Here is a 25837-nt window from a genome sequence, read left to right as displayed (position 1 = left end):
GTCTTACATTATCATGTGGAACTCTTTTCCAGGACCTTACAGTATACAGGGTCAAAGAGTGAAGGTGTATCAGCCTGAAGAGGAAGTCAGCTGGGTCTCTGCAGTTGTGAGTTGTCAAGATCCTATCACACGTCTGATGGAGGTGGTTTTGACTGAGGTGTGAAGCTTTTCTTGTGGGGTTTTGAGGTCCAATTTTTTCAGTTCACTGACCAGCATTTTATAGATGAACTCCCTGCTTCAGGTGGCAAAGTTGGCACTTTCTCTAGTAGTCTTTTGCTGACTACTTGACCCACTTATTTAAGAAAACATTTGTTCTAAGGGCAGTGTAAATTTGTAAATTATACTTATTATAATATTCATTGTGTGTGTGAGTGTATATATATATATATAGTGTGTGCATATATGTGTGTGTGTGTGTTTAATTGATCACCTAAATTAGTAACTATTATTTGCTTTTTGGTCCTTGAAATGATTTTAATTTTATACTGTTCGGCACTGTAATCTCCAAGTTACTCATTTGGATTTTGCAGTTGTGAGTACTCTTATTTGGATCATTATGAAACTTAAATTTTTGATGGAAGCCCTGCCATGTTTGCATACAACACATGTTCCTAGTCAAGGCTTCCCCTTCTCAGTTCTTCTTTGATCTCTCTAAAGTGTTCATTTTATCAGTATTATTTCTCAATTATTTTAGTTAAAATTCTGTTTGTACTTTCTTCTAATTTCTAAGTATATGCTTTAATCTGGGCTCCATTCTCTTATGACCTTGAGGGTCCAGTTCTGTAAGTGCTAAGATTGCAGGAGAAAGCTCATCCTCTTGGATGGACAGAAGTTGTCCGTATTATGCCTGGGCAAAGAACATACTGTTGAGTCTTGTACGTGTTACCAAGCATTTAAGAAACCAGCATGACAATGCAAGTGGCTTCCTGGGAAAAAGCATTGAAGGCAGATAATTCCACAACATCTGGCGCCTCTGCTTTTTCAGTGTTTGTATGATGGCCCAAGTTGCCCAATACATCTCACAAGGCCACAGACATGGAAACTACAGTATATACTTGCAGATAAGCCAAGAACTGTAGGTGCCAAAATGTACCCCAAAAATTGGGTTCAGCTTATCCGCAAGTATACATGGTCATACTTTTTGAAAGTACCTGTGTTTCCTGTATATACTCATGGATAAGCCCATCCATGGATAAATAGACGCTCAAGTTTTTAATCAAAATATCATGAAAAATGTGGGTCAGCTTATCTGTGGGTGGGCTTCTCCGTGAGTAAATATGGTAGATGCTTGAGGTCAGTCAGGTCCAATATCTTCAGTTTCTGTCTGCCCTGGAGGATCTAGTATAGTACCACTGCCATTAATACTGGAAAGTTCTCAACCATTTAAGTGAGTTGCAGCTAATGATTCCAAGCCCATCCTCAGCTTGGACCTCTGCCATTTTGAGTCTTTTTCTAGTATTATCCTCCTAGCCCCTGGTTCTGGAGTTCTGCCTTCTTTGTCACCACTGCTTGATTCTGGATCCTTCAGCTGACCTCTTAGTGTCATCAAGGTTGCAGTTAGTCCCTTTAGAATCCAGTTTCATTTTTGTCAATGTGATGGTTTTTTCAATCATTGTGTTGCTTTGTATCATTTTTTGCATTTCAATAGAGAACCAGGTTATGCCCCAGTATCATACACAACATGCTCCACAGAAGTTCCTGAGGAATACATAAATCAGCATTGATGCAGAGAAATAGAACATGCCTGCTGGTCATATCCATCTTATTTATGTCTTTTGCCTGCAGGGTGCCACAGTTATTATCCAGATGCTCATGTTTATTTCTATACAAATAGATCTTGGGCTTGAGAGCCTCACTTAAACAGCTTTGTCTCAGCCCTTCAGGTTGGTCACTGTCAAGTGTTTATCCCCTGCCTTTTGCTCTACTACCACTTACACTTTCTACAATAATCTGCCATTGCCATACTCTTTCAACTCACAGCCCCCAATTCCAATAGGTGCTTGAACGGACTAACCAATAAATGCAGAGAAACAGTCTGTGGAAATGTTCAGTTACATGTCAGTGCTGACTTCTAAAAAGTGGAGGACTTCCAATACTTCTCTAGTCTCCTACCTAGCAAATATCCTGTTACCTTTTTTGAGGCCTCTACTTGCATACTAAGCATGTTTAGAATATCTCAGTCCTTGAATTTCAGATACAACAGTGGATAATCCTTTTAGCAGCTAGTTTAGGACTCGGTGACATCCTAGCCCTTTTAACATGTTGCTGGTTTTGCTGAAGGTAGCAAAGAACTTCTGGTATAAACCATCTTCCATGTTACCTGTTTCTGGGTGAGAAGACAACCTGTACAAGAAATAAAGGTGATGGATTGTCATTTTATCTCCAGTACCAATGATACACTTGACCAAAAGTAGTGTGGCCAGCAAATAGGGTCTGCAGCAACTCCAGCATCATGCATTTAAATCTTGATACAGACCCATTTCAATGCCCCTCTATGGCTTGATAATCCATTCTATATCTCCTGTAGAATTATCTATAAGATATTGACATATGATAGTATGTCTTCTCAGCAGCATTGTTGGAAGTTGTCTCGGCATCTTTGACTTGCACGTTCTCAGCTTCTTCCATCAGAGGACCAATTTGTATATTTCTACAATGTTCGGAAAACTACTGTGGATACATGGGTATATGCCATCATAGACTAAAGCCACCACATTGAGTTTTGGTGTGTTCCATCACTGAAGGCCCTGCCATCTCCCTGAAGATCCCTGTCACAAGAGTAGTTAGTGTTCAGACAAAATAAATTTCTGCTGCTAGAATTAGAGTGATAAAGTCTTTTCCATCATAAGATATTCCATTCAGGTTACTGTTTCCCAAAGGGAACATATACTACTGTACTCTATACAATATTCAATTTATGGGATAGTAATTTTCTCCTTGTCCAGCGCTCAATTTGGAATGGTGACATTATCATTTTCCACCTGTTGCATAAAGGCCTTTGATTTGCGTCTGTGATCTAAAGTAGCAGTAGTAGTAATTTTATTTAGTATGCACTTAAAGAGCAGCATGGATAAATGTTTAAAATATTGTACAATATAATTATAGGCAATTATAGGCATTATAATAAAGATATTTCCCCACTTTTATTATTTCTCACTACTCAAGGTGCATGCATGCATGCATATATACACCTATGTTCTGGATATCTGTAGGGTGGTTGTCCCTTATTTGTAAGATTCCACTACTTTTAAGAGGGATAAGCACCTCTTTCTATCTTCCAAAGGTTTATAGGCATCCATCCAAGCTTGTAGATAACATAAAACTATGCTGTGGTCTTGCAGTGCAACAATCCCACTGCCCATGTGGGGACATTGTGTGAGGTTGAGAGCCACTTTGCAGTTCTTTTTAATCACGTCCTCTTAGTTAAACTATATAGAATGCCTGCTTGGATGCTACTATCCACATTTATTCAACATTATCAAATTAATATTTGGTCTCAAGTGATACAGTCCTCATGAGGGCTCTTTGGTCTTGTGAGCACCTTCCTTCTTGTCAGTAATGTGTGAATCACAGAGACTGTGATAATTCAGAACTGGTTACTTATATTTAATTCTACTCTTTGGCCAGTAATGAATTCACCCTGTGCATACTCATTCCACAGTTTAGGGCTCTGATTGCCAGAGATACCTGTCTGTTTCAAGGTTTGAAGTGCTGGTTACAGAAAGTGAGATTAATGGATATTTATTTATTTGAATTTATTAAAGGAGGTAATAGTAGCTTCTAAAATCTTAATTTTCTAAAATCTACATATGCAGGTAGAATTATACATATTAAAAACATGTATGCATTTGTTCTTTTTCATATGCTACTATACATCTTGCACTTTTTTGAGAATTCAGGTCCATTTATACAGGCAGAAAAACTGCTTAGAATGTATTTATTACCACACAATAAATAAAGAAATAAGTGTAGGCATCTTTTGCAGATGGGGGCACAAAAATGTCAAAATATTGTGAGATTGTTAAAAGATTACAGTTATTTCATTCCTGAGATCTCATAATATCTTATGCAAGAATACATCACAGGTGTTACTTTGGGGTTTCATAGGCACTGTTTAGTGATGTTGTAGTCCATGTGTTGCTAACTCATTCAATACTCGTATAAAAAAATTCAAAATATTAAAGAGTATTTTCTTCCATAAAGCCCATGGAACTTTATATCAAGTGTTTTTAAAATCTTTAGGCAGCTTTCTCTGCTGCCAAGAATGTGTAAGAAAAAATGGTTATGGAAGATGGATGTGCCTATCCAAAGTCTCACCTGACAAGATGTAGTATCCTAGTTTGTTAAAATATTTGTGGCATTTGCTGATATGTTTTTATTCATTTTGTTGGATTCACACAGTGGGCTTGTTCAGGAATAAAAGCAAGTTATAATTTAGAGATAATGAAGGAAAGCCTTAATTTATTTTAAGACTTGTGTACTTTCTCTTCCTTGTCTTTTGTTTGTAAGAGATGGAGATGGAAAGCTTCTGCTTCTGGTTTTAAACCATGCAGGCTTAAAATGTGATGTGAACATAAAATTTTGATTAGATTAAGCTCTAGCTAGAAGTAATAAGACAGGTTAAATTGCAGGTTATGGCCTGATTTGTTTTCTAACCAGAAGTTAAAATGAACTGGAGTTCTCCAGATTTAAAGGGAATTGTGGTTTATTTGTAAAAGGAAGTAGATATTTCTAGTTTCCTATTTTAGTGAACCTAAAGTTTGATGAAGCTCATGCTCCTAATACTAATACTAGCATGTGGTTTAGTACTGTGTCCAGATTCAGTTAAAATACCACCCTCTGTAGGATTGCAGATAGTACTGGAGGGAATAAAGGGAATGTCTCACTCTTTTATTTAGCAAATGTGATATCTTCAGTCTTATATGTATATAATCTGGTATACAGTGATTATAGCCACCTTAAATGTTTATATAAACAGAAAAGCATTAATTAATATGTCACAATAATTAATACCTAATATTATTAGATTTATATAATTAATATATAATGAGAATAATATTCAAATAATAGAAAATCAGTGATAGAGCATCATATAATAGGCCATATTTAAAACAAGAGCAGGATAAAGAAGTATGAGATATGAAAACAAATTGACATAACTTGGGGACACACTTTGGAGATACTAAATGCTACTTTGTGAACAGTGTATTTTTTCTCTAATGCTGGATTTTGCTTTTCCCCTTTTGTTTTTGGATTCATCACATCAAAAACAGACTGGTGAAATCAAGTCAGTGGATCCTCGACTGATTCATGTAGTGATGGACGCATCTGCTCAGAATGAGGTACCGTGGTTTAGTAGATCATGATACAAACAGTTATGGGCTAAAATAAAGGAGTGTAGCTAGAGAGCTCCATGATTTCCCCAGCACCCTTTAGGTGGTTCTGGCCATGTTACACACATGTATATGTATGCACACTGTTGTGCACCAGTTAGGAGGTTCTAATCTTCCACCTCTCCCCAACGCAGGGAAGGTTACTGTAGGGAGAGGAGACCGTAGTGAATCTCTATTCCTCAGTGATCATGATTAAAATTGCTGTCAACTGTAGTGAAGATGATGATGAAACAAATACTATGTTGAAGGGGGCAGATGAGCATCTACAATAGACTGTACTTGAGGCTTTTGAGGATTGCATGTGGTTTGTGAGCTGCATATATCTAAATGTCAAAAAGATCTGGCTCATACGCTGTTGTTTATCTGAGCTTGTTTTTGCATGTTGTATGAACCCAACCATTGTGATATGTAAACCAGGGTTTATGCAGTAGGGCAATGCATGATTACAATCAGTTCTGGTTCATTTAATAACCTATTTTAAATAAAGCATGACTTAGTCTGATAAGTGAATTAATCAAAGCAGTTATCTTATTATAATAGCTTAATATTGCTTTTATAATTGCTGTGATTTGCTTATGTAAATTTGACTTGCTGATTATAACCAGATCCTATGCACACTTACTTAAGAATAAGCACTATTGAATTCAGTGGAACATAGTCTAAATTGGCAGGCATAGGATTAAGTGCAAATGAATGAGTCCTGAGTTACTTTTTTGATCTATTATATTATTGTAACATGCTTTCTAAATGTTGCTTAATGCAGCTTAGCTTGTTTAAAGTTTTTTAGCATTAAGAAACATTTCTTAGAATCTTTGAATAGATAAAGATAACAATCTACTGACTTTTTCCAGAGGTGTTTACTGTTTTTGTCTATTATAGGGGGGATCCCTAAAGGCAGGTAAATCCTCCAAAGGGAAAAAGAAAAGAGAGAGTGTGGATGGAAAAGATGGACGAAGGAGAAAAAATGCCTCTGATACTGGATGTGACCATGCTACAAAGAAGCTAAAGGAGAGGGGTGAAGTGGATAGTAATGGAAATGATGGTGGCGAGGCGAATAAAGGAGCCTGGAAAGGAAGCGGGGACATGACTCTGGATCCAAAGACCAAGCAACTTCCCCCATTTGTTTCTCCAGTTAATCGCAGTATTCGCTTTGCCACATACACAAAGGAAAATGGACGAACTCTTGTGGTCCAAGATGAACCAGTAGGTAGTGACACTCATACCGCCTTTACTTCCTTTTCTTCAGCTTCTACGCAAGCTCTGCTGAGTGGAGCTGGAAGTGAAGAGATGCCAAAATCCTTAGAACAGAGCAGTCAAGGCCTAGTGGCAGCCCCAACAGTAATTACTACAGCTGGAACAACACCAACTACTGTACGGGTCTCCGATACGGGCCTGTCAGCAATCTCTGGTCAAGAAAAGCAGAAAACGGGCCGTTTGCAGATCCAGGGAGAGGTAAGTTGTTTATTCCTGGTTTCAGGAATACCTAGAATTGTAATGCAAATTACATTATGCTTGATACATTCATGTCAGAATGTAGATGCTAAGACATTATGGAAATTACTAGGATTTTGTATCAGATGGCATCAGAGGATACACTATAAACAGATACATTGCAACTTTGAATTTGTTTATATTTTTTTTACATACACACACACACACACACACACACACACACACGGTCTATATACAGTTTTGTATAAATTTGTTCAGTTTTGATGGGGTGGCAGAGAGATGAAGGAAAGAGATGGGGAGTGTGTAATAGGTTTTGGAATGGCTTCTTTGTAGGATGGTAACAGTAAATATTTTGTAAAGAAGCCTAAGTATGTGAATAGAAAGTAAGAGTGAGCATTAGAAGAAGTACCACCCCTCCTACCACCCTATCAATTGATCCAACATTTAATATGATCACAGGTGTTATTTTGGGGTTCCATGGGCACTGTTTAGGGATGTTATAGTCCACGTGTTGCCAGCTCTTTCAATACTTGTATAAGGAATTCAGAACATCATTAGAGATTATTTAGATTTTGTATCAGTAGTGTTCCTTGTGCAATATTCCTGTCTCACCTCATACATTGGACAAAAGATACTAGTTTACTCAGTAAATGAAACTGGAACTCAAAAGACTCCAGTTTAGTGTACCTTGATTATCTTAGTAAAAAGTGCTCTTTTTTAAAAAGCAAGTTATGTAATTACTGGAGGGGATGGTTTGTTTGTTTATCTGTTTGTTTATTACAATGCGGAGCAAGTGGGGAACTGGATCTGGTCTGGAAAGTGGATTCAAAATCATAGTGTTCTGTATTTCCTTTTGCACAGAGAAAAGTTCTATGTGCAGGACAACATATTGAGTTATTGCTTCCAGTCTTGCCCTTCTCTGCCTTAAATGAAGGGTCTCGACCAGCATGTATCATCCTTTATTCTTTCCCTGATCAAAGAACATGTGGCAGCTCCTGAATTGATTCATCGAGTACACGTCTTCCTCCATCAGAGAAAATATTGAAGAAGGCAGAGGCAGCTCTCAGTAAACTTATTGGTTTCACTCCCATCTTCTAGTCACTTCATGGAGGAAAAATGAAGTTCAGACAAAGCAGAACAAATCTTGATGGCATTTTTTGAAGGAATGCCAGCAAGATCCATTTCTGCCAGTTCCACCTGAACCTTTTTCCCCCTTGAAAGAGGAAAGATGGAACATAGTTGCAAAAGAGGGAGGGACCTTGTGGGGAGGGAGAGGAGAAACCAGATGGACAGATCTGGCAGACCAGATTTTTACTATCCCTGTTTAAGGAAACAAGATATTATTTCAGAATGACTACTATAAAATACAAATTGACATTTTAGATGTTTCAGAAATGAGAATAAAAATCTGGAACCATATATCCTTTTTAAAAAAGAATTATAAAATCAGGTTTGCGGAAACATAACACAGGTCTATATATAGATTTGGAGATTTGTCAGTCTAAGTTATCTATCTATTTCTTGCACAATGTATATATTTTGATATGGAATATACTGCTAAGACCTGCTAGGCCAGTATATTGGGGAAGCTGTTTCGGGCATGGTGAAATTTGGATCTTGTGGAAGGAATATAATTAGCTGCCTAACTATTTTGTTTCAGAACACCCAAAATTCAGCATTGGCTTCTGCAGGATTTGGAATGGCGCCCTCGAGTGCATCCCAGCCTTTAGTGTTTGACAGTGGGCGAAGCCAATCCAATGGCGTATTAGCTTCAGAGAAGGCATCTGCTGGATTTTCATTTGGTAGTAGCACTGGTCATGAGGTCCAGAAAGACTCTGATTTATCAAAGAACTTGTTTTTTCAGTGCATGTCCCAGAATCTTCCTTCCAGTAACTACTTCACAACTTTGTCAGAAAATCTGACTGAAGAATCCACAAATCAGGACTCATTAAAAAAAAGTTCGGAGAGCCTGAGTTTGGGGGTCTGCAAAGGCAAAGGCCTCACTGGAGAAATTAAACCTGGAACTCAGTTGGGCAGTCCTCCGGAACGGAAGCTACCACTGGAGTCCATGCCTACTCTTACTCCAGCTTTTCCACGAAACCTCATGAGCGCAAGAACTCCAGATAATCATGAAAATCTCTTTTTGCAGCCTCCCAAATTGTCACGAGAAGAGCCCTCAAACCCTTTCCTGGCATTTGCAGAAAAATCAGAACTTAGTCCTTTCAGTAGCTTTGCATCAGCTCAGCAGCCAGGAGCCTCTGCTTCGCCCTCTTCAGTCCTTGGTTCCAAGGCTGTTTCTGGCTGGCCAGATTTGCACACCTCAACTGACTCATTAGCTAAAAAGAAAAGCTTGTTTATAATGACAGATTCCTCCAAGATGCTGCCCAGTGTGCCTAGTGCAACTCTCTTTGCTGGTGTTCAGAGTTCATCTGCTCTGGGGAATGGCCGTTCCAGCTCGCCCGTCGGCAGTCTGACGCAGCCTATTGAAATGCCCACACTCTCCTCTAGTCCAACAGAAGAAAAGCCATCTGTTGGGCCTGGCCAGCAGGACAATCCTCTAATGAAAACTTTTTCTAACGTGTTTGGCAGACATCCAGCTAGCTTTTTCTCTCCCCAGGCAGAGCTAGGACTGGAGAACAAAGCCCCCTTTGAATCAGTAAAAAGGTTCTCTCTAGATGAGCGGAGCATGCCATCTAAGCAGGACTCTGATTCTAGCACCAATAGTGACCTCTCGGATATGAGTGATTCTGAGGAGCAGCTGCATACCAAAGCTTGTCTGAAGGGAATCCCAGAGCATTTGATTGGCAAACTGGGTCCCAATGATGAGCGGAATGCCGAACTACTCATGGGCAAGGGAAAGGGGAAACAGACCCCTAAGGGCAGGCCTCGCACAGCCCCCCTGAAAGGTGAAGTTTGTTTTTTTTAAAGGCAGGGTCTGGTTGTTTGGGGAGGACAGATGTTGGGCTACTTAGTTCAGCATTTGCATAACTGCTACATTGTCAGCCACATGATACATGACTTAGGTGAATCTCATTAGGTCACTTTGCAAGCTTTTTCAGATGAAGTGCAGGGTAAAAAGATACAATAAACAAAATACCCTAAACTCACAAGAGACTAAAATTGAGGATCCTAAAACAGTTGCTTTCTTAAGATGCTAAATGCCAGGAAAAATAAAAAGTTCTGCAGTGGTATAAACTCAGTATACAAAGCTAGTTAAAATAGATGCTATTTTAGAGAAGAAATGTGGCTTTACCTTCATTTCAGATGTATGAGATTTCTACCATAGTAAATATCATTTACAAACTCAGAATAAAACAATATTTTGTATTATTTACAGGTTTTATATCTGGGATTGATTTAATGGGAATTTGAATAGCAAGACAAAATACCAGAGAATTTGAGGGCAGCACTGTGTGGGGACTGGAAAGAGTGGTCGGGGAATTAGCGTAAAAAGAATGAGATTAATAAACCAGAGAGGTATTTTATGTAATCACAGAAATCTCTGTAGGCCCTTTCTAGCGATCTAGAAATTATACTAGTAAATGGCTGACACCAGAGTTTCTCCAAGTAAGGTAATATAACTTCAAGCATTTATCCTTTCTGAACATGCTTATTTTAAAAAAAAAAAACATACCATGCCCCTGAGATCCTTGCAACAGTTTTGGGTGTTGAAAGCGTTCATTTAAATTCTTCACGCTTCCGATCTCTAAGAATTGAAGAGGTCTAATTGCTGGGAAAAATACAGATACAGACTGAATGGGAAATTAGAGATGACTGCTTAAAATGAACCTAAGTATATGGTGGTTCATATCTGGTATACCTAAGTACTTACAATGATCTCTGTGATATATGCAATTTGAAGTATATTGATTGTGATTTAAGTGTCATTCAGTTTGAAGTTAGCGTAAGTACAATGGGAGAGTAGGATTGTACTACCATTTCTGCCTAAATGTTAAATATGCTGAAAAGCCTACTGTGCACTGATTGTATTATGCAAAGATTAACTGGATAAGGCCTACTGCCTTGGCTTCTGCAGATGTAGTAAGTATCAGCTAGGAGCAAATAGAATCCTGCTCCTATCTAACAACATCTCCGCATAGGTAAACGTACATATTATAGATTAAGTGAATACTTTTTGGTATCAGCAAAAATGCTGTCCTGTAACCTGCTTGAAATACCCTAATAGATGCTTTGCTTTGTAGTTGGTCAGTCTGTACTGAAAGATATGAGTAAGGTGAGGAAACTGAAGCAATCAGGGGAGCCCTTCCTTCAGGATGGCTCCTGCATCAACGTGGCTCCTCACCTGCACAAGTGCCGAGAATGCCGGTTGGAACGCTACCGAAAGTTCAAGGAACAGGAACAGGATGACTCTACTGTAGCCTGTCGGTTCTTTCACTTCCGCAGGTAATAAAGCTCTCTTGAGTTATTTGCATTGGGAAAGGCATTACTTTTTCTTTGTTAGCATTATCATTCTGTAAGTAAGCACAGTAAGTAATCTTTTGGTCTATCTTACTTTCTGCAGTCTTCTGTAGTTCTGCTACATGCATGGCTCAGGCTATTGCAGCAGAATAACAATGAATATAAAAATTGTGTAGAAACATCTGATTGGAGTTTCTAACACTGTTGCTTCCATGAGAGGTCTTACTTAATTCTCTTGGGTGTAACCAAACAGCCAAACTGAAATAAATTTCTTAGGATGAAGTGTGGCATCTCATGTGCAGAGTTCCACTCATGTAACAGTTCCCCAGTGCATTCTCAAAATCTCCAGGGACCCTTTGGGACAGATTTTGAACAGATCTGCAGAGCTGTAGTAGCATTAATCAACAGGAATATTTTCCTTCTTTCAGTTGTTTAAATGATAACAATTTTGTGATGCAAAAGCTATATGGGCCATTCTATAATAAGCCTTAAGGTATTGTCCTATATGCTGATACTTTTAAACTGCAAATCTGTGTAACAAAGTAAACCATTAGTATGCATGCAATCATTGCAAAATAGATCTGTTACTACATGGGGAAGATGATTTTCAAAAATTATTGGGGATGGCTTCTGGAGTGGGGGATGGACCACTGCACCCTTAAGTGCAGGTAGAACCACCACCTCACTCAAGGATGAATTCACCACTGCCTGGATCCAGCTACACTTTACCACCCAGGAGGCCTTGACTAACCAAGAGGAACATAGATCTAATAAGCAGATTTTGCACTAGCTCTGAGGGTCCTGTCCACTTCCTTGGGACTAGTAGGCTCAAACTCTTCCTAGATAACAATGTAAGTCATTGCCTTGGTCAACTGTGCAGCTAATCTCCAGCTCAGAAAAATCTGAGCAATCTTATCTGACAGATGCTTCAACAATTCCTCACAGCAGCCCTTCAAATGATCTTCTGACCGATCCCTCCCAAGGGATTACCTTAAACAGTGCCATGGGATGGCAATTTACAAATGCAATGAAGTTGAAAAGTATTGCTGTTTTGCTGCTCTTAACATCATGGTGCAATCCTTAGTAAAGGCTCTTAAATTTGCTCTTTATTTTCCTTCAGTGGCACTCTAGGCTTCTCTTCTGCTATTTCATCTCCCAAAGTTCCTCTGAAAACTAGTTTTTAAAAAAAAAATTCATAAAGAAATTTATAAATTTTGCTAATTTTGAATGATATAAAGATAAACAAAGTTTTGATTCTGTATTTCTGCAATTCTGTTTCAGACTGATATTTACTAGGAAGGGTATACTGCGGGTGGAAGGATTCTTGAATCCTCAGCAAAGTGATTCTGATGCTATGAGCTTGTGGATCCCGTCTTCATCACCTGCAGAAGGGATTGATTTGGAGACCTCTAAATACATCCTGGCCAATGTTGGCGATCAGTTTTGTCAGCTAGTAATGTCTGAGAAAGAAGCAATGATGATGGTGGAACCACACCGTAAGTTCCTTTTTTCTTTTTAACTAGTCTGTGTAATGTATGGAAATGGGAATAATCAAAAGAAACAAAATATTCAAACCATTACTAATGGTTTACCCACTTTTCTCTGCAAGTGCTGTCCTTGCGGAGTTTGGAGAGGGGTTGCCTCCTTCTCTCAGATGATTTTATTCGATGTGTGAAAACAAGATTTTATGCATTGCTTTTCACATACTGTTTCCTCTGCATTATATTTATATTTCAGGAAAATCTCTTACAAGCCAAATTTTATTTGTTGCAGTGAATAATGTTAAAAAATAAATAAAACTTTCAATTGATGTTCAGTTAACACTATATGGTTCTATGGAACTAGATAGGCGTAATTTCCTTCATTGGCCTTATGCTGATACAACTTTTCTCAGTTTGGTGCTTTCCAGATGTGTTGGATTTCAAGTGTTAGTTCCCAGTGTTAGTCTGCGAAAATGTGAAACAGGTTATCCTGAATCCAGTATAGAAATGCACAAGGATATTTATGAATACATTTTTCCCCTTAGTTTCTCAGACTTCTAGTTTTCTAATAGTTAATATGTGCTCTTAGCAAAACTCATAGCTCCTGCTCAAAGGCAGATGACAGCTATGGCCAAGAGGCCCTTTGCACAGGTTCATCTGGGGCACCAATTATGCCTATTCCTGGATTGAGAGGTCCTTCAGATAGTCACTCATGCGCTGGTCACCTCACAGTTGGATTGCTGTAATGTGCTATACATGAGGCTGTTCTTGAAGACCATCCAGAAGCTACAGCTGGTCCAGAATGTAGTGGCACAAGTGGTGGATGTGTCATGCTCATGTGACCTCACTGCTTTGTGAGCTGCACTGGTTGCCATTTAGCTTCCAGATGTAATTCAGGGTGCTGGTTACCACCTATAAAGCTCTTCATAGCATAGAGCCTGCTACCTGAGGGACCACTTGTCTCTAATTATTTCTCCCACTCCAGCAAGATCAGGCAGAATGGGCATGTTCTGGATCCTGTCAGTTAAACAGTGTTGCCTTGCAGGATCCAGGAAGTGTGCCTTCTCTGTTGCGGTGCATGCCCTCTGGAATGATGTTCTCCCCAAAGATTCATTTAGTTCCCACCTTGATGACATTCAGAAAATAATTTAAAACAGGGTTGTTTTCCCAGCCTTGGGATAGGGTCATTGCCCCCAAAGTCCCTATGGTTGGGGGTTTTATTGGTAGTGTGTAGTCTTCTAGTCAATTGCAATTTTTCATCTATATGTTGTTTTTCCCTTTTAATTGTAAGCTGTCCAAAGGAGTTGGGCAGCCTCCAAATTGAATATAATAAATAAACTGTTTTGGAGGTGTTTTCTAAAATATTTCACATTTTTAAAATGGCTGCTATAAATAATCTGTACTTCCTTTAATTGTTGGCTTTCTCCCTTGCAGAGAAAGTGGCCTGGAAGAGAGCTGTACGCGGTGTGAGGGAGATGTGTGATGTATGTGAAACAACCTTGTTCAATATTCACTGGGTATGTCGCAAATGTGGCTTTGGGGTGTGTTTGGACTGTTACCGTCTGAGGAAGAGCCGTCCACGTAGTGGTGAGTATTTGGAAACTGTCCAAGAATATTGTAAAACCTAAACAAATAGGCTGTATCTAGCAGTGTCTTATGAGGAGATTAATTCGTGATGAGCAGAGATGGATCTCTGAGTATTTTGGACTGATCACCAGGAGTTTCTAACTCCCATTTAGCAACAGAATGAACAAGATATTTTTTCTTCTTCTGTGTTAAGGTCTAAAAATGGAAGGATACTTGGAGGAGGGTTCTGACTGGAAGTATATGTGAATTCAAATCTAGTCTAGGAAACAAAATCTTGGGCTGCTTTAAGGAACCCTCATGCTTTAATTCCAAGAGTACATCCCCTCCCCACCACTAATACTCCTTTTCATCAGGAACCTGCTATACCAACTCTCTGGAGGCCATCATGAAGAATAATGGCTTCTGGATAGATTCTTAGGAGACCTAATGGGCTAATCCAGTGCAGTAAACTAAATCTGTATGTAGTTTTCCTATAATCCAAATAGGTTTACCAATTGAATTATTTTCCTGAATGGGTAAATTTTGCCTTAGTGAACATAAGGCCTTTGAGAACTGGGGGTATAAAAATTGAAGTTCTTTGCTGATCTAGATGGGAGATGAAGCATCAGTCTGCTTCTTGTATTTTGTCTTGCTAACATAAGCATGTCTTCTCCTTTATAAAATGGCTACATAATGTATTGTTTGCCAAGTGAATATTCTTTCTATTTATGAAGTGGAAAATTAGAATATACATACACAGATTCTCATTACTGAGATTAAGTAGGTTACCATGGGGAAGTTTATTTGATTGCATTTTGCAGTGGGGAAATAGGCTGGAAGGTTGATTCTAAACTTGTTTAGGTTTTAGTCTTGTCAACTTGTTATATTGGGTACTGTCCAGCAGCATATTAAACATTATAAGCAGTATATGTTGTGTGTGCAGCTTGTACGCAGTGCAGATATAGTACACATTTTCTTACTATGAAAACATTGCCGACTAAAATCAAAGGATGGCTCTCTTGAAATGTTACTGACATACTTTGAAGCCACCAAAGCAGACTGTTTGGAAAGACTGGGTTTTTTTTCCTTTTTCAGAGACAGAAGAGATTGGTGATGAGGAAGTTTTCTCATGGCTGAAGTGTGCAAAGGGGCAGTCGCATGAACCGGAGAATCTCATGCCAACACAGATCATCCCTGGCACAGGTGAAACGTCATTAATGTCTTTCTATACCTATTTTGTTTCTTCTGTTCTGATCAGAATGCATTCCAGACAGTTAATTTTTGAGCTGTCTGAAGATCGGCTTCTTGCTTTTAAAAAGCCTTCACTGTTCCTGCTCTTTGTTGAAGAATAAATACTCATGCTTGCATTTGAAGACTTCCAGATTTTCTTACAGAATGTAATATAATATGTGTTAACTTTCTAGCACTATATAATATTGGAGACATGGTTCATGCAGCACGTGGCAAATGGGGAATTAAAGCTAACTGTCCATGTATTAATCGGCAGAACAAATCTGTGCTGCGACCTGCTGTCACAAATGGGATTTCACAGGTATGCGAATTTTCAGTGCAACCATCACTGGGACTTTCTTTAAAAGCACCCCAATGAGCATTATGCAAATTGGAATAAAGTTAGCTTGTCGGTAGCAAGATATAAATAATTACCCTATACAGATTGGATGTTATCTTTTGTAACTTTTTAGAAGATCTCTGACAATGTCCTTACTGCGAAGATACTCATATTTTACATATTTAATGTTTTCTGAATGACTTCATGTGGCAAAGGAAATCCAAAACTCTTATTAAATTTTAAAATGATAATATTCTGCTCTGCTCATTGTATCCCATATTTAATTACAATAATTCTACCTCTCTTCACCTGTTTAAAAAAAAAACCTTTGAACCAAACCCACCAAAGCTATGATAAAATCTGTGTTTGTGTAGTTTATAATATGGTAGACCTAATCATAAGCAGTTAGAAGCTATATCCTTTTCACCATTATTGCAGTATACCTACTAAAGAGGTATTCAGTCCTAAATCATATGATAAAAATGATAAAACTGCCTGTATTCCAGTAAAAATCCAACTATGCCCATTCACCTTAACAAGATCTGGTTAGAAAGTGCACAGTTTTGCAGCAGTCAAATGGCACATGTCCTGCTGTGCCCCACAGCAGTGGTCAAGAGGGATTCCCCTTCCCTGTCAAACATCACTTCCAGCCCTAGTCCTGGCGCATCATTGACCTGTTCGTGGTTTTTTTCAGATGATGTCTGTTTTTCTAAATGTTTAACGTAGGTGAGGAAGAATTTTAGAAGTTGCAGCCCTGATACATTAGGTGCTCTGGCAAGTACAAATTTCCCACATTCTAAGGCAAAATCTTTTCCTGCTTCCCACTCTCTGTTTTTAGGTCTTTTGGAGGCCCAGTGACTTAACTGAAGACTACACGTACAAAATACGTGCTCTGCTCCACTACTGTCCTTCCGATTCCTGCTACTTTCTGGGTAGAGCAGATACTGGCTAATAGGTGCAGACAGGCCATGCTGTCCCTCCACTTCGTCAAGTTAGGCTAGACTGAAGCCATCTGTGATAGAAATGCTTCTGCTGTTTTAGACTGTGGTTATCAACAGCTACTGTCCCCAACTTGGTGACAGACTTTTGTTTCTCTTTGCAGCTATCGTTTTCGGCTGAAGAACTGCAAAGTGGAAATAAGTTTTAGCTCAAGTTATATGACTTGAATATGTAAAAATTAAAGATCAAGTTGCCCTGAAAAACTTCAAAGCACTTTACAGGTAGTCCTCGCTGAATGACCACAATTGGGACCAGAATTTAAGTTCCTAAGCAAAGTGGTCATTAAGCGAATCCAACCCAATTTTACGACCTCCCCCAGCAGTCATTAAGTGAATCACTGTGGGTGTTAAGTGAACTATGTGGTCATTAAGTGAATCACATGGTTCCCCAGTGATTTTGCTTGCCAGAAGCTGGCCAGGAAGGTCAAAAATGGTGAACACATGACCACGGGACCCTGCAACCGTCATAAACGTGAACTGGTTGCCAAGCGCCCAAATTGTGATCATGTGATCACGGGGAATACTGCGACGGTCGTAAGTTTGAGGACCAGTCATAAGTTGTTTTTCCCAGCACCATCGTAAGTCTGAACCATCACTAAGCAAATGGTTGTTAAGCGTGGATTACCTGTACCTGTTTATTGGACAATAGGGGGATAGTAAGGAAAATGATGAATATAAAGCATTGGGAATAACATCGACTGGATAGCTTATGGGGAAAAAATGATCAAATAAAGAATCTTGAGTTCTGAAGAAAATGTACTGGCTACTGGATATTTTAGTGGATGGGGCCTTGCTGTCACTAGTTAGTTCAATCACAGACTTCCCTCTCATCCTGTACTTGCTTCTGTCTGTCACCCAGTCACAGCTTTAGCCTGAAATGAATATTCTTTGAATATTCTGTAACCACATTAAAATATAGATCTGGTTATTTAATATCATCTCATTGTTAACTGTCAAATGATTTTGGTGATCTTGTCTTGATTTTCACAATATTGTGATAGCTATTGTGTTTGTGAAATAGTTTTATTCTTACCCTAACTAGTATTGGTATTAGCTTTTATTAATTGATTAAAATCATTTTGGCTGTGTGTGTGATCCTGTTTCAGCAGCTGCCCAGTATGAATCCTGGTGTATCAGGTCCTGCAAGTGAAAACACATTTTCCAGTGGCACAGGGACAACTGAGAGTGGGCAGTTGGACACAAATGCTCCAAAATCTGAAACAGTAGAAGCCAAAGTAGAGGAGCCCATCAAGGCAGAGACTCCAGCTACCAGCAACAGTGGTGAAATGAAGCCTAACAAACCTCTGTGTCCAGAAACAAGTCCTTCATCAGCGTTGCATTGGCTTGCAGATTTAGCAACTCAGAAGGCAAAAGAAGAAACAAAAGGTAAAGTGTTCACTAACTGAAGATTTTTAGAAGTGAGCCAGTGTCTAGTGTGGGAAGAAGGACAAAGGTCTCAAAAGCAAACAGTCAAGAACACTTCCAAAGAACTTCTTTTTGAGTCTCAAGTATATTTAAGGTTCAAAAGCTGAATAGGGATTCTGCCTGTCTTCAAATGGTAAAAAATAAAATTGGCTCAGTCTAAAAGAGCGACTGTGGTTGAACTTTTTTTTCCATTTAAGGTGTCACCTCCATTTGACTTTGCTGTGTAAGGCAAAGAATTTGCATAGAGTTTTTCCCCGTATGACCTCTCTGTATTTTCATATAGTATACTCTTTGGCATAATTAGGGTATTCAGGCAGTGTGTTCACTGTTTGAACACTTTCTGAAATTTGGTATCTTTGTTTTGTATAGTTTTTCAGATGATGAGAAATTACTACTTTCCTGAAAATTGGCTACATGTTTGTCAATAATTAATTTCAAGGAAAGGGTAACTGGCATCTTCAGGCTAACTACTGGCCTGTCTCCTCAGCCTTAGTAGCAAAATATATTCCAGACTTCATCAGATCCATAGAATGGCTTATTAATTAACAATTGTAATGTGTTAAAAACCCATTATGTTTGGTGAGACCTTCTGAGATTGCCTGAAACCTTTTGATGTTCAGCAATTTCTTGCTGAATGATGCATCTGTCTCACATGTAACCTGTTGCATACCCAACCTGTTTTCTTCCTCCTCCCCCTCCCATCACCCCAATTTAAATTCTACATCACGCTAGCCACTCTGTGCATCTGATGAAGTGAGCTGCAGCTCACAAAAGCTGATGTTTTTAGTACAATCTATTAGTCTGAAAAGGTGTATCAGACTCCTCCTGATTTTTTGCCACCATAGACCAACACAGCTCTTTTCCTATAAAGATGCAGTTCCCAGGGGCATTATACCAAGGTGATTCCTGTTAATAAAGTTGTCCAGCAGAGATGTGTTCTCTATGTGTTCTCACCATCACTATTTAACCATTATTTTTTTATTTTATTTATATTTCATATTTTGTCACCGCCCATCTCGCTAAGAGTGACTGGGCAGTTTATCTAACCATTAGCTTGTTTGTGAGATGGGTGGCTATATAAATTTGAAAAACAAACAAATAAATATCAATCCTTTAATTGCAAGGATGAACTCTCACACTATCCCCTGACATTGGCAGAGAAACATGTAGCAATTATCTTATATGCAGATAATGTAGTTCTGCTTTCCCAGACTTCTTGGCCTAAAAAAGAGCATTGCAGGCCCTGGCTGAATATTACAATGCAGAAGTAGCAGAAATTAATCATAATAAAGTCAAGTGCTGGTGCTAAACGCCCTAAAACATCTGGAATTAAGGTGAAAGGTCCCCTGTGCAAGCAACAAGTCATGTCTGACCCTTTGGAGGGATGCTGCTTTTGCAACGTTTTCTTGGCAGACTATAGCAGGGTGGTTTGCCATTGCCTTCCCCAGTCGTCACCTTCCCCAGCAAGCCAGGTACTCGTTTTACTGACCTCGGAAGGTTGGAAGGCTGAGTCGACCTGAGCCGGCTACCTGAGAATCCAGCTTCCGCTGGGATCAAACTCAGGTCGTGGGGGGAGTTTCGGTTGCAATACTGCCACCTACCACTCTGTGCCACACAAGGCTGCCGCCACATGGAATTTAAACACATATTCTATTGAGCAGGTTTAAGTTGTTTAAGTATCTTGGTAGTATATTCCACACTATGACCACATGTAGGATGCAAGGGAATATGCAGTCCAAAAAGATCTGCTACAGCCCTGCAAACATGTACTGTACTTCAAGGGCATTCAACCCAATTTCTGCCACAATTATTAATTGGCTCCCAATTAGCTCTATATACCTCTTTTGCGCCTTTGGAAACCGTTCAGACCAAGATCCTTAGGAACATACTCATGCTAAGTTTCAAATGCAATCCTTCATCACAAAGCTGATGTCAGTAAGAGTGAATCCAGTACCCAGATGTACATTTTTATATACTGGCCTAAACTGTTTTTCTCCCCAGCAGATCTAACTCCCTGGGGCCTTTCTGATAACTTTGTTTCATCTTGGGCCAAGACAATACATAAGAAACTGGAACTTTAAGATTTTTCCTTGATTCAGGTGTGGATGCTAGGGCATAAGTGTGCAGTACAGGCAAACAAGCAACATCTTAAAGATATCAGTATTCAATCAGATGTGAGGTCCCTCACTAAAAATGTATTTTTAATAGCTCTCACAGCTTTTCCAGATCTGCTAGCTACTGAAGTCAGATTACTGTCCTGAAACTCAGGAGGTCCCTAACCTTGGCACAGTTTACTGGACACCCATCAGTTTTTTTAGAGGGGATATATAAGGGCATTCCATTTGAATCTAGACTATGCCCGTGCAGAGAAGGAGCCACTGAAACTGCAAGACATGTTTTATTAAACAGTTTGTTTTATGCTGACACCCCCACACTTAACCAAATTGCATGGTCATTTGGATCAGTTATATTTACAACTATTACTTTCAGACTCAAGAGCAGTATATTTCAATCTTGGCAACTTTAAGATGTATGGACTTCAACTCCCAGAATTCTCCAGCCAGCCTTGCTTAATTAATTTCATAACTAATATTAATTTAATGTATGTAGTGTGCTTTATGGACTGGTCATTGACCATAATAAAGAATCATTCTTTCAGTTTCAAGAACATAAGAGTTAAGAAGTATATGAAAGAAGTACAGCGCTAATCAAATAAATATAACGTAAATTTCAAATTTATTGAAATGTTGTCTTTTTCTACATTTAGTTATAATTTCAGTTTTTTGACATGCTTTTTATATCAGGAAAGAGGAAGAGAAGTTATAACGTTGCATTCCCTGCCTGGTTGAACCTTTGGCAAATATGCAGATAACATACTATAGTTGGATTTAACATCATAAACCTTCCACCCCATTTTTGCCCCTACTGAACTGTCCACCCCATTTTTGCCCCTACTAAACTGATAACATAATTTGTAGCCTTTAACAGTTGCCAAAACTAGCTTGAGATTAAGGTGTGTTGAACTGAGTTATTGTTGATATGAAGGTAGATTTTTTTTCTTTTTTCGCTTACTTCTACAAGTGACTAATTCTTGGGCAGCTGCCAAAACAGTGTATGATTTGTATCCCGGGTAATTTAAAGTGATCCCAGCTGAAATCTAGACAAATCTTTAAAGGATACATGTAAGATTAGCCTTTGATATCCAGGCATCATTCCGGGCTAGAAGAAGGTCATGGTGTTTTTCTAGCACTGCAAGAGATGTATCTTGAGAAATTATCAAATATTTATATCTGTATCTCTGTATAAAATGTATTTATTAAACATGTTGCTATGAGCAAAGTTGCTTGTTAGCTAACAGTAAAAATAAATATTTTCTTGCAGTCTTTGCTTTGTTTTCTCCTTAATCATATGCTTAGGCATGTCTTGTTAATTGAAGTTGAGAGTTTGGCTAATTCTGTACTTTCTAAAAAGTTTATAACCGTATTTGTTCAGTTATTAATGCTATTACATTTTTTATAAATAGTTGTAGCCAAGGTCTATTATATTACTGTCAAAGTACTTCTGTTTTTAAAATGTTTCTTTCTTCTATATGCTCTCCTTTATGGTTTTTCAGAAGCAGGTTCTTTGAGATCAGTACTCAGTAAAGAATCTCCATCGCCTTTTGGTTTGGATTCCTTTAACTCCAGCACAAAAGCCTCACCTCTAACGCCAAAGCTTTTTAATAGTCTCTTGCTGGGTCCAGTTGCCTCAAGCAACAAGACGGAAGGCTCCAGTCTTCGTGATTTGCTTAACTCTGGGCCTGGAAAGCTGCCTCAGGCCTCACTTGATACAGGGATCCCTTTTCCTCCTGTTTTTTCTGGAGCTTCCACAGTAAGGAATGCTTTTCCTTTTTTCTTAGCTGTATAGATGAGTGGATGAATAGTTCTCCTTTTTCAAAAGTGGTTATCTAACTGAGAGGAATTGCTCACATCCCATTTTCTCTGGGCTGGTGGTAGAATTTGTGTTTATGTTGTAAAATAAGGCACTGATTTAGAGCCTCATATCTCAGTGAGGTGGGGCAGATATTGCCTTAGCTGACTTTTCATCTGTTGTAAAGTAATTTGGCTTGCTAAAAAGATTAGAAACATTTTCCCCATAGTTTATCACATTTGTGTATAGATAGGCAATGTCACACAGAAGATCACATATTACTATATTTATCAATACCTATCTCATTGGGAAGAAACTTTGTTGATTTTCCCATGTTATTCCATAGTTAAAACTACAAAGAATCACACCCAGTAATGTGTATATGGAAAACAAGCTTATTCAAGTGATTTTCCCTTTCCTTCCTTTGTACTGCAACCCACTGTACTCCTCAAAACTCTCCCCAAAATGGTGGGGGAGGGAGTTGCTGAACACTCTGGATTGTGTTTAGGGGACTGCAATGGAAAGTTGCCCCAAATCAAGTAAATGTGTTCTTATTCAGGGTTAGAAGTAATCTCTAGGGTCTTTGATTCCAACAGATTCAATCTTAAACTAGTGAACGTTTGCTCACAGATCTTTCACCATCTCCTTAGCAGTGGTGAAGTATCTCTAGTATTGTTCTAGGGGCAAGGAGTTCTTCACTGAGTAAAAATTCCAGAATCCTCACTTTTTGTTTCAGTCACAATTTTGTTATTTTGGCAATTGATGCACTCTGTTCCACAGAGGAGTATTTTAGGAACCATGGTCTGCATTAGGCTCACAGCATCTTAATTAGAAGTGATGATGACCTATGTACCATTATCCTTTCCACCTGCTCTTTCTCTCAGGAAAAGCCAATTGAGGGATGAATTGGGCATTGCTTCCCAAGATGATTTCTTTGCATATGCAATTGCTGGATAGTTGGAGCTTCCACCATTCTGCAGCCAGCTTTGAGCTGAAAAGGGATAGTGAAAGTGTGTTAGTGTGATAGTTTCTGTATCTGGCAGGTAGTTGGAGCTCCAACTAATAAGAGAGAGAGAAAGGTGAGAACAGAGAGACAGAATGAATAACTCTACCTATTACTTGTTCTAGATGGGGTCTTGCCCCTCATTGACTCTTCCCATAGATCAAGGGGCAAGACCCCATCTAGACCCTTTAAATGCCAGCACAAATCTAAAGCTGAGCATCTTCCAATTATATTAAGAGGCAGTTATTAACTGAGATTAAGTTGATATAGGAAAATAAGATTAAAATTCCCGAACGCCCTAGACATGATGTCATATTTTTCAAACAAGCTTGCTATAATCCAATGAGGTGTTAGAACTGGAAGATTTGATAATAGAAAAGTAAAGGCATGGGAGAATACCATGAAATAAGAAATGAGAGAATAAATTGAAAAAGGCATTGGTTTGGCTCCAGACTACAATGAGTGGAACTCTATGAGATGACTGCTAGAAGGGTTGCCAGTCACTCCTTCACCTTACCTCTGTCCATCCCCAAAAGACCCATTTCAATAGCATAGCTTTAATGCCATGAGATAATGCAACAAGGACTTGACTCCTCAACTCACAGAAACAATGTATTGGGTATTCTGTTTTACAGACATTATACCAAGTTTCATGAACTTGCAATCTTGCAATATGGATATATTATATTTTAAGTTAGTAGAAGATGAATATGTTTAACTGTGTAGGATAGTAAAACTTGTTAGTACAACATTCATTTGTAGTATTAGAGAATGTAGCGAACATTTCCAAGGGTTTAGGGTTTTCCCTTTCTGCCAGCTGTTCCTCTTAACAAGTTCATTTTTCTGTATGTGCCTATTTGGTTAAAAGATCCAAGGCACTGGCAAAGGTACTTTCCTTAATTTAGCACAGTACTTAGATTACTATGTGAATTTCTGTTCTAGGGGACCAAGAGTAAAGCCAGTTTGCCAAACTTTCTTGATCATATAATTGCATCTGTGGTGGAAAATAAGAAAATGTCTGATGCTGCCAAGCGAGCAAGCAGTGTGGCTGACACGCATAAAGAAGTAAAAGAAATGGTAATGGGATTAAATGTGCTGGACCCACATACTTCTCATTCTTGGCTTTGTGATGGAAGGCTTTTGTGTCTTCATGACCCCAGCAACAAGAACAACTGGAAGATCTTCAGAGAATGTTGGAAACAAGGACAGGTAAATTTTAAAAAAACAGATCATCTTTTATATCACAGCAATTTTTATATTATCCTTAAGACAAACACTGCTGTGAAAATACTGATACTGGTAGATACACAGTAAAAGTACAGAAATTTGAATCTGGAACAGAATATAGTATCTTAAGTCAAGTGTTTGGTTAAATTCAAATCATAATTAGAAAATGCCACATGGACAATGCCTGGTAAGCTTTCAGAAATTAGACAGACTATTCAGGATATCTAGCAGTCAGGAGATGTAAAATCCATAGCCTTCCCATTACTAGAAATAGCTGAAAAACATATAAAATTAGTAATTTTACTTTTTAATTAAACTTTGTAGGGAAATACGTACTTTGGTTAATTGTAGGCTACGCAACAGCGGTTCTTAACATAGAAGAGTAACTTGTTTAGTTTTGTAAATATGTGCAACTCTTCATTTGAGTTATAAAAAGAGTTATAAACAGAAACTGAGCAGTTATGTTAACTGGTTTTTATTACTACTCCAGCAGTCCTTCGTGATACTGTTTTTCTTTTTCTTTTTCTGCATTTCTGCTGCAATGTGGTGTGGTGTTTTAATTAGCTTTGTCTCAATGACTTTTGTATTGGTTTGTTTTATTAATTACATTTACTCATTTTTAGCTCTTTTTTTGTTCAACAACTCAAGAGCATTCTAAGAAATGTTACATTAGAATAACTCCTTATTTATTTATTTATTCTTCCTCAGCCTGTTTTAGTTTCTGGTGTTCATAAGAAACTGAAGCCTGAACTCTGGAAACCAGATGCATTTAGCCAAGAATTTGGAGATCAGGATGTAGATCTGGTCAATTGTAGAAATTGTGCCATAATCTCAGATGTTAAAGTGCGTGACTTCTGGGATGGCTTTGAAATCATTTCTAGTAAGTGGAATCCGATACGTGAGATCATGTTCCGACTTCCATTCTCTTTTGTGAATTCTTACAAGTTGTGAAAAATAGCTGATTTTCTCAGGTTAGCTGTTTTTTAAAAGTATACTTGCACAGAACAAATTATTATACCAATGGTGCTCTCCTAAGTGGTTTTTGTTAATAGTACAAGATTTTTAATTGTAATATTATGAAGACCAGTTCTCCCTCTCTTACCTGCTCCTTTATGTTAACACTTTCGTCCTTTACATTTTAATTGAAGAAGTTGATCTAATTAGTGGTATTGGTTAGATTTTCTGTGTCACTATGTAACCAATTTTTGTAGTATTTTGTCATTGGTTCCAACACCAAATCTTACATGTATTTAATTACTTATCACAGTCCCTGCATAAAGGTAACCACACTAATTGATGATTATTCAAACAGAATCATCAGACAATATTTTTATGAACATCAGGCAGTGTTTTGATGAACATATATCCTGCCATCATATACTGTACATTATTCA

At 38.4% G+C, this 25837-nt stretch overlaps 1 protein-coding gene across 2 annotated transcripts in view; it reads left to right on the top strand.

Moving 5' to 3' along the window:
* Positions 1–25837, top strand: part of KDM3B (lysine demethylase 3B) — a 52744-nt gene that overhangs the window by 14817 nt on the left and 12090 nt on the right. The window contains exons 5-17 of one of the 2 annotated variants that reach the window (XM_063292037.1): positions 33–157; positions 5274–5342; positions 6273–6845; positions 8506–9751; positions 11048–11249; positions 12546–12760; positions 14180–14332; positions 15407–15514; positions 15736–15863; positions 17989–18265; positions 21918–22174; positions 24159–24425; positions 25152–25323. In XM_063292037.1, the coding sequence (XP_063148107.1) occupies positions 33–157; positions 5274–5342; positions 6273–6845; positions 8506–9751; positions 11048–11249; positions 12546–12760; positions 14180–14332; positions 15407–15514; positions 15736–15863; positions 17989–18265; positions 21918–22174; positions 24159–24425; positions 25152–25323 (3792 nt within the window). Of the gene's footprint in view, positions 1–32; positions 158–5273; positions 5343–6272; positions 6846–8505; positions 9752–11047; positions 11250–12545; positions 12761–14179; positions 14333–15406; positions 15515–15735; positions 15864–17985; positions 18266–21917; positions 22175–24158; positions 24426–25151; positions 25324–25837 lie in introns of both variants that reach the window. The other variant, XM_063292035.1, reaches the window with a different exon arrangement.

The sequence above is a fragment of the Candoia aspera genome, chromosome 2 (genome assembly GCF_035149785.1).
Source record: "Candoia aspera isolate rCanAsp1 chromosome 2, rCanAsp1.hap2, whole genome shotgun sequence".
Classification (NCBI taxonomy): domain Eukaryota; kingdom Metazoa; phylum Chordata; class Lepidosauria; order Squamata; family Boidae; genus Candoia; species Candoia aspera.
Note: the sequence above shows the minus strand (reverse complement) of the source record. Positions and strands in the feature narration are given on the sequence as shown.